At 35.9% G+C, this 10,098-nt stretch overlaps 1 protein-coding gene across 2 annotated transcripts in view; it reads left to right on the top strand.

The window, feature by feature from the left end:
* LOC133542813 (homeobox protein aristaless-like 4) overlaps positions 1-10,098 on the top strand; it is a 71,072-nt gene that overhangs the window by 9,631 nt on the left and 51,343 nt on the right. Inside the window, exon 2 of one of the 2 annotated variants that reach the window (XM_061886998.1) lies at positions 3,642-4,239. In XM_061886998.1, the coding sequence (XP_061742982.1) occupies positions 3,945-4,239 (295 nt within the window). In that variant the 5' untranslated portion in view covers positions 3,642-3,944. The remainder of the gene's footprint in view (positions 1-3,641; positions 4,240-10,098) is intronic. The other variant, XM_061886999.1, reaches the window with a different exon arrangement.

Genomic DNA, 10,098 nt, shown 5'->3' on the forward strand with positions numbered 1-10,098 from the left:
GACTTCCAAACTGATATGAAATTTGGAATGAAGACTCTTTGCTTATACATCCTGTATAAAGTAGATTTTCAAATTAAGCTGATCCTACAGGTACCTTGTTATTGCTCAATACAAAGATATCCAAAGAGTTTATTGCCGTCAATAGTTCATATTTGCCAACCCTCCCAATTTCTCCGGGAGACTCCTGAATTTCAGTGCCCCTCCCGAAAACCTCCATTCTCTCAAATTTTTTCCGATTTCCACCCGGACAACAATATTGGGGGCGTGTCTTGAAGGCACTGCATATAGCGTCCTTTACAACATGTCACGTCTGTTTTTTCTACATAGAAACAGCGTGCCAGCCTAGTCACATTATATATGTGGCACATAAGTGAATGCAATGCATACTTGATCAACAGCTATACAGGTCACACTGAGGATGTCTGCATAAACAACTTTAACACTGTTACAAATATGCGCCACACTGTGAACCAACACCAAACAAGAATGACAAATACATTTCGGGAGAACATCCGCACCGTAGCACAAAAGAACAAATACCCAGGATCCCTTGCAGCACTAACTATTCCGAGACGCTACAATATACACCACCGCTACCGCTAACCCCACCCATCTCCTGAAGGTAGAGGTCTCAAGGTTGGTAAGTCGCTCGACGTGCTTGAGCTCACACATCGTTTTCTGTTTGTTAATTAGTTTCTCCACCTGCTGCAATCACTAATCACACACCCTTAATGTTTGCCCCTGGCGACAGCTACGTTCTTCAGTCTATGCTAGAGTAGTTATTTTCATGTTAGTTTAGTGCTACTTCCTACGTCCATGCCTTTTAGATGCTTTGGTAAGAAATCTACGTTTAAGCCTTCCGTGCGCTTCCGGGTGACACGTTGTTTTGTATTTTGCCTTGTCATTGGAATTAAAAGAACCTTTACCTGCATGCTGCTTCAACTCCTGCCTGTACTGCCGCATCTTGGGAAACACGAGGACTGCAGACATGCAACCCGAACGTGACAGTGGCCAAGTTTGCATGTGGAATATTTTTTAAAAATAAAAATGAGTAAACCTTTCATGATCCATCTGCATACCACTTTTTGAAGACCTATGATGTACGTCAATGATACGAGTAAGGTATCAAGTATTTTAAAGTTTGTGGTTTTTGCTGATGACACAAATGTTTTTTTGTTCTGAGGACTTGCTGCAACTCTTGCGAGTAACAACAAAACAAATACAATAATTAAAATGCTATTTTGACAAAATATACATCTCAACTTGAACAAAACCAAATTCATGCTTTTTAGAAACTGGAAAGTACATATTAAAGTAAAACTGGAAAATGTATAACACAGGAATATAAAAAACAAATGAAAGTACAGTAGGAAGGGGATTCCCAGGGCCCCATTCGTTAAAATTTACCTGACACATGAAACGTGACAAATTAGGAAGTGTACTAGTGTCGAATATCTTAAACTGTCTGGTGGCAAATACAACTCTGACCACACAATCAGTTGCTATGTAGCGTGGCACTTTCCATAATTTTCAGCAGACTTCTTCCTGTCAGCGAGATCCACCCAGCGATGTGGCCATATGTAGCCCTTCCTTACTGTAGGTTTTTGGGTGTCAGTTTAGACCACCAGGTGTGGTGAAAACCTCACATCAAATATCTGTGTGGAAAAATAGCAAAAATCATTGAAATTTTAGGAAAAAGAAAACATTATGGACGCAACAATATTATTAATGAACAATGCTGGCTTTCGGGAGCAAACAAATCCCAAAGCCAGTGAAGTTGGCACGTTGTGCAAATGGTAAATAAAAACCGAATCCTTTTCAACCTATATTCAATTGAATAGGCTGTAAAGACAAGGTACTTAAAGTTCGAACTGGATAACTTTATTTAAAAAATGTATAATAGCTCATTTGGAATTTGATGCCTGCAACATGATTAAAAAAAGCTGGCACTAGTGGCAAACAAGATTGAGAAGGTTGAGGAATGCTCATCAAACACTTATTTGGAACATACCACAGGTGAATGGGCTCATTGGGAACAGGTGGGTGCCATGATAGGGTATAAAAGCAGCTTCCATGAAATGCTCAGTCATTCACAAACAAGCATGAGGCAAGGGTCACCACTTTGTGAACAAATGCGTGAGCAACAGTTTAAGAACAACATTTCTCAGCGAGCTATTGCAAGTAATTTAGGGATTTCACCATCTACGGTCTTTAATATCATCAAAAGGTTCAGAGAATCTGGAGAAATCACTGAATGTAAGCAATGATATAACCGACCTTCGATCCCTCAGGCGGTACTGCATCATAAACCGACATCAGTGTGTAAAGGATATCAAATCTACATGAGCTCAGGAATACTCCAGAAAACATCGTCAGTAACAACAGTTCGTCACTGCATCTGTAAGTGCAAGTTAAAACTCTGCTATGCAAAGCGAAAGCCATTGGTCAACAACACCCAGAAACGCCGCCGGCTTCGCTGGGCCCAAGCTCATTTAAGATGGACTGATGCAAATTGGAAAAGTGTTCTGTGGTCTGACCAGTCCACATTTCAAATTGTTTTTTGGAAACTGTGGACGTTGCGTCCTCCAGCACAAAGAGGAAAAGAACTATCTGGATTATTATAGGCGCAAAATTCATAAGTCAGCATCTGTGATGTTATGGGGGTGTATTAGTGCCCAAGGCATGGGTAACTTACACACCTGTGAAAGCACCATTAATGTTGAAAAGTACATGCAAGTTTTGGAGCAAGATATGTTGCCATCTAAGCGACGTTATCATGGACGCCCCTGCTTACTTCAGCAAGACAATGCCAAGCCACGTGTTACAACAGTGTGGCTTCATAGCAAAAGAGTGCAGGTACTAGACTGGCCTGCCTGTAGTCCAGACCTGTCTCCCATTGAAAATGTGTGGTGCAATATGATGCCTAAAATACCACAACAGAGACCCCGGACTGTTGAACAACTTTATCTTTACATCAAGCAAGAATGGGAAAGAATTCCACCTGAAAAGCTTCAAAAATGACTCTCCTCAGTTCCCAAATGTTTACTGACTGTTGTAAAAAGGAAAGGCCATGTAACACAGTGGTAAAAATGCCCCTGTGCCAACTTTGTTGCAATGTGTTGCTCCCATTAAATTCTAAGCAAATGATTATTTGCAAAAAAAGTTTCTCAGTTTCATCATTAAATATCTTGTCTTTGCAGCCTATTTAATTGAATATAAGTTGAAGCGGATTTGCAAATCATTGTATTCTGTTATTTACGATTTACACAACATGTCAACTTCACTGGTTTTGGGTTTTGTACATTTTGTAAAGTCACAAATGAATAAATGTTGGAATCTGGTGAATTTTAATACTGCCAACGCCTTAAAGCTGTACATGTTGCTCAGGGCCCCAATTTGGCCATTTTAATTGATCAATATATAAAATATGTAAGAAGTAAGTTACAGAAACAAAGCTGCATATGTTTGTTGGATGCAGATGAATGAAGTCATTGACTTGTGTGCATTGTTGGGGTCACTTAGTGAAGAAGCATGAAACTGTGTTCCACCCGGCCATAACTCATGTATTTGTCTGCACACTCAATGAATGTCACATGTCACGCCCTTTTTCACTAACTTTTTTTTTTTTTTTTTCCTTCCAGCACTTCCCTCCTAATAAGCGGCCTCGCTCGTCCACGTCACCCGGCACTTGGCAAAAGGTCTCTGACAAGGCGAGAGGTCATCCCCATCCTCATCCTTTACGGACCTCTTTGTCAGACCTGAGGGGGTGTTTGCTCAAAGATCCACAACTTCTGAACGCTTTTTTTTTTTTTTTTTTTTTTATATAAGCAAAAGCAGCTGCTGCGCGCCCATGTGTGTGTGAGGAGGGGTGTGTGTGTGTTGCAAAAAAGAGAGGGAGAAAGTTTTTCACTTTTTTTTTTTTTTTTTGTGTAAAGTTGAAAGCCATGAACGCCGAGACGTGCAGTGCATACAGCGACATGACCTCCATGGATGCGTTTTATAGCCCCTCTGCAGCACAGGGTCGGGACCACCAGGCGGACCACTTGAGGACTGAGACCAAATGCAAAGGTCACACGTACGGAGACAAGTCCCGGAGCCCCTTCCTGCAGGAGTGCCACACACTGGATGCTGGACAGGCCGCCTTCAGCAAATTCCACCTCTTCATGCACAGATCCCCCTGCAGGACACCTCCAGAGGAAGGTGAGGAGCGACACTCTGCAGATGTCCTCTCCTGCTATGGTGAGTGGCCTTTATATAAGAAGAAATATTGAAGTTTAAAAAAAAAAAAAGAAGCAAAAGTATCATAAATATGCCTGCGTCTTTCCCCATTGCAATTAAATTTAATGCGACAATCATTACAAGTATTGAAATGAAGCTTAACATAAAGGCCAATTAAAAAGCGCAGCGAAAAAAATGTTTTAAAAAGTTGACCAATTTAATTTGTAATGCTGCAAAAATTACACTGAAGAAAAGTCATGTAAAAATAGGAGATGGAGGCTTAAACATGGATTTAAAGATGAAAATGGTTGCTTCGTTTATGCATCCAATTACTGTACAAAATTGCTGTAACTTGGATTTTTTTACCTACAATTTTCTACATAAATGTGTTTTGGTTATTATATATATAAAAAAAAAACTTTGAAAAAATATGGGAACAAATCTTTAAAAGTGGCAAGTTTATTTGTATTTATTTCAGAGTTTTGCAAGTAACATCCACCATTCAGGGATAGTTCATGTCATACATTAAATTGATATTAGTTTTTACATAATGGATAATGTAAGGTAAAACATTACTTCACAATATGTTTGAATTAAGATGGATTAGTTAAGTTTGGATATATTTTTATACACACAAGTATGCATTATTAAACATTCCCCCCAAAAAAGGGAAGCAGGGCATATCTACCAGATTAGCACTTTTTATATTAATTAAATAATGGGATTTAAATAGTTGAATTGTACATTGTAAAAAAAATAAATTAGTATTTCACAGCATTTAACAATATTTCACAATAAAATACTGTAATAAAAATGTACTGAAACCTTACGACTAATAACTGTAAAAAACAAAAAAAACAATTACATAACCTTTTATTTCACAGCATTTAACTTAACAATAAATTACTGTAGATTTTACTGTAAAAGTAATGCACTTATTAGTAATATTCTGTGAATTGACAATGAAAATGTTTACAGGGTAAGATTGTTGTAGATAACTAATGAAAAAAAAAAACAGTGATAAATAAAAGTTGATGTAAGCATGGTGCAGTAATAGGATCAAAAACCATACATTAATTAAAAAAAGTGAAAATAATTGAGAATAAATATTAAGTCCAGGAGTAAAACTGATACAAACAATAATACTTAGTTTCACTGTTAGTGTGTTTCTAATACTTGAATTTACCTTGTTTACAGTTTTGAAGTGCATGTACAGTATATTAAAAATGATGTGATGCTTAGAATATACTTATTACATAGTTACCCTCTTTAAGCACTCAATGACACTGTGTTGAAATTCTTAACATGTACTTTTTTTTTTGTTAGCACACATTCAGGCATCACGGTAATAAAATACCAAAATGTACTGGAGGAAAACCTACTAAAAAACACATCGGTTAAGATGGCTTCTATAAATGCAATTTTATTCCCAGCTGAAGACACAATGACAGGTTTTGACGGATGCACGGAAAAAAAGGCCAGCCTTAGCTAGACATACTGTATTTATATGTCATGCAAATGTGAATATGTCACAACTTGACCTGTTATTGCCTGACAAGAACAGCCAAACAATGAAAATAAAGGCACACGATGTACAATTAAAGATACACTCTGTGTAAGATTAGGGGCACGTCAATAAGAGAACTATGTATTGAAAAGGTTTTGGTTTCTTCGCACATTATACGTTATATGTATACACTGCACCTGTATGTATCACACATGCAACATTTAAGTCTCTTTTTAACATTCTGATCGTGCATTTGAGATATTGGAGTAATGCTAGTCGCCTGATTACAATAAATATCCCTTTCACTGGAAAAGCATTATCAAGAAATTGCGAACGATGCAGAAAAATGTTGGTATCGATCTGGACCAGTATCGCCAATATCGATATTTTTTGGGGTGATTTTATCTTTTCATGTTTACAGACAGAACCAAGATTTATGTATTCGTAAAGATTTTAACAGTTTATAAACACAGCAACGCAAAGGCAGTGTGACAGTAACAAAATGATAAAATTATTTTCCTTTTTTTTTTTTTTTACATGCAATTGTTTGAACAAAATAAGGTTGATTTAGTGCAAAATAACTCAACAAAGGCATATTCTACTATTGTTCTCAACAGCAAAAAAAAAATACATTTATTATATAAGGGGCCTTTCAAGGCATTCAAAGTCGCTGAATCGTACTGAAAAGCAGTTGTAAAATATTGCAATCATCCATTCATTTTGTACCGCTTGTCCCTTTTTCGGGGTCGCGAGGGGTGCTGGAATCTATCTCAGCTGCATTTGGGCGGTAGGTGGGGAACACCCTGGACAAGTCGATCAAACAGTTAAAATATAAGTGTAAATTAAAAAAAAATATATATATTGCAATCTTATTTAGATACGATCTTTGGTATCGATACTATCGATATTGCAACGATCTGATACAAAGTACTAGTTTCGCCGATATCGCCATTTTTATGTGCGAATTTTGCCTTTTAGGTTTTTGAGCATGTTTATTTTGAGAACAAAAATATTTGTATCCAAATACGTATTTATAAAGATTTTGACAAAAATAAATGCAACAATGCAAAGGCAAAATAATAAAAATAGTAAAGTCGTCAAATTAACTCAACAAAGGCAACAATTACTGTTGTCTCGTGACAAACACACTTAACAAAAATGATAATAAATATCAGTAAGGTACCTTTCAAGGTGCTCCTGCTTGCCGTGGTACAGCAGTGGAAAGCAGTTTTAAACAATTTAGAATCAAACACTTCAAAATAAAAGCATAAATGAAGCAAAAGGGAACCTTGAAAAATAACGATAAGATTCTGGCACGATCTTTGGCATCGATACCAATGATATTGGAAACAATCCGATACCAAGTACTGACTATACGGGGCCGGAACCGCTGATTATCTATATTTTGATGGGTGTGACCTTACCTTTATTTTGTTGATCATGTTGACAAGGAGAACAAAAATATTTTTCATCAAGAGGTGTTTATTTGGATTTTAACAATTAAAAACATGCAACAATAAAAAAGGCAAACTAATACGATGATTCCACTATTGTATAAAGCAGTGGTTCTCAAATGGGGGTACGTGTACCCATGGGGGTACTTGAAGGTATGCCAAGGGGTACGTGAGATTTTTTTTAAAATAGCACCAATTCAAAAATCCTTTTATAAATATATTTATTGAATAATACTTCAACAAAATATGAATGTAATAAACTGTGAAAAGAAATGCAACAATGCAATATTCAGTGTTGACAGATTTTTTTGTGGACATGTTCCATAAATATTGATGTTAAAGATGTATTTTTTGTGAAGAAATGTTTGGAATTAAGTTCATGAATCCAGATGGATCTCTATTACAATCCCCAAAGAGGGCACTTTAAGTTGATGATTACTTCTATGTGTAGAAATCTTGATTTATAATTGAATCACTTGTTTATTTTTCAACAAGTTTTTTAGTAATTTTTATATCTTTTTTTCCAAATAGTTCAAGAAAGACCACTACAAATGAGCAATATTTTTGCAGTGTTATGCAATTTAATAAATCAGAAACTGATGACATAGTGCTGTATTTTACTTCTTTATCTCTTTTTTTCAACCAGAAATACTTTGCTCTGATTAGGGGGTACTTGAATTAAAAAAAATGTTCACAGGGGGTACATCACTGAAAAAAGGTTGAGAATCACTGGTATAAAGTATATTGTAATAAAGTACATTTAGTGCAAAATCACACGGAAGGCAAAAATTACAATTGGCTCTGAACAAAAAAACATATGCGAGAGGAAAATATAACACATGTATTTACATTTATTTAATAAGACCTTTTTATAAGTGCTTTTCACCATTTCAAATCATTTCTAAAAAAAATAAATACAATCAAAACAGTTAAAAATGTAAGCAAAAATAAAGCAAAAATAAAAACAACTGAAAAATAGTGATCAATGCTGACACAATCCTTACTATTGATATTATTGATACTGGGATGGATCCACCCACACCATATTATCAAACTTTATGAAAATGAGCGAGGGGCAAACAGCAACTGTCATGAATGAATTTTTAACGTTGTTGTTTCTCACTTTTCCGACACATTTCTCCCAAAAAAAAAAACATTTTTAATGGCCATATCTGCTCTTGTGTAAACTGTGAACAATCGATGAACACAAAGTATGAGGTGAAAGTCTGGCACGGAAAGGGGCTCAGGGGAGGATTCTCGCTCCTAAAGCGGCCCCCTCCACGTCTTTGTGATCCTCCAGAGACAACACGTTTCCTCGTTTGATGTGTCCGTGTCTCCCTTCAGCGTGTGACCTTTGGCTTCCTGTCTCATCTGTTTGGGGTGGAGGGCCGCTTCCCCCGCACGCACACACCAGAGAAAATCCATTTGTGATGTCAGCGCACGGCTCTTTGCAACACCCGAGCTCTCGTTTAATCATGCAAACATTCCCCATAAGGCATATTTCCTATTGTATTGTCAGCCATGTGGGATTATACACTAACAACTATATTCATGCAAGGAAGAGATTTCTTCTCGACGGACTCAGCAACCCCGGGCTCTTCAGCGACATTGAGTTTTTTAACACTAGACTGAGGGAAATGCATTTAAAAAAATTGTTTTTTTAAAAAAGGTTTACCTAATTTCCGACTGTTTGTGAGGCCATGAATGCATCCTGACTGGTGACAAGAAGGCAAGACAAAGGGACGGGCAGACGCTGTGTTTGTGTGTGTGTGAGAGAGATATGCCGGCTTCTGGAGTGTGAGTCAGCGAACCATAAATACATCTCAAAAATAGAAAGTTTATATATTTTTTTATGTAAATTTTATATATATATATATATATATGTATATATACACACATATATATACTGTATATATATATATATATTTATGTATGTATGTATGTATGTATGTATGTATGTATGTATGTATGTATGTGTGTGTGTGTGTGTGTGTGTGTGTGTGTGTGTAATGGATTAAATTTACAGTATATAATGCTTTTCTATCGACTAGATACTCAAAACGCTCACAGAAGTGAGAACACATTATATATAATATATATATTTACATTAAACAATATTATAAAAAATTAAATAATGCATGTATATGTGTGTATATATATATATATATATATATATATATATATATGTGTGTATGTATGTATGTATGTATATATGTATATAATATATATATATATATATATATATATATATATATATATATATGTATATATATAAGTGGTTCTTAACCTTGTTGGAGGTACCGAACACCACCAGTTTCATATGCGCATTCACCGAACCCTTCTTTAGTGAAAAATAAAATGTTTTTTCTTAATTTAATTATGTTACTATATTAAAGAAATACTAATAAAGATATATTTTACAAACAGAAAGTTACAGGAATGTACACATGATCCCATATTTACATCTCATTGTGCAACATGCGAATGTTTTAGTGGGACCTAAATGCGATATCTGAAAGGGGTACAAATTATTTCCAACCCCACCTTACACCTGACCGAACCCCTAGGGTTCGATCAAACCTAGGTTAAGAACCACTGATATATACGTGTGTGTGTGTGTGTGTGTGTACACATATACATGCTTTATTTATTTTTTAAATAATATTATTTAATGTAAATATATACCGTATTTCCTTGAATTGGCGCCAGGGCGCCAATTAATTTAAAACCTCTTCTCACTCCTGTGCTTACCAAAGGCATGCGGTAAAAGTAAGCATGTGCTAATTATTTTAAAACCTCTTCTCACTCCGGCACTTACCAAAGGTATGCAGTAAAAAATTGAGTGTGATGTAAGTTTGGACCTTAAATCCTACTGAATAGCTGTTAATCTTCTTCCCTTTATGCGATTTCAAATTACCG

This window comes from Nerophis ophidion, linkage group LG25, assembly GCF_033978795.1.
Source record: "Nerophis ophidion isolate RoL-2023_Sa linkage group LG25, RoL_Noph_v1.0, whole genome shotgun sequence".
NCBI lineage: Eukaryota > Metazoa > Chordata > Actinopteri > Syngnathiformes > Syngnathidae > Nerophis > Nerophis ophidion.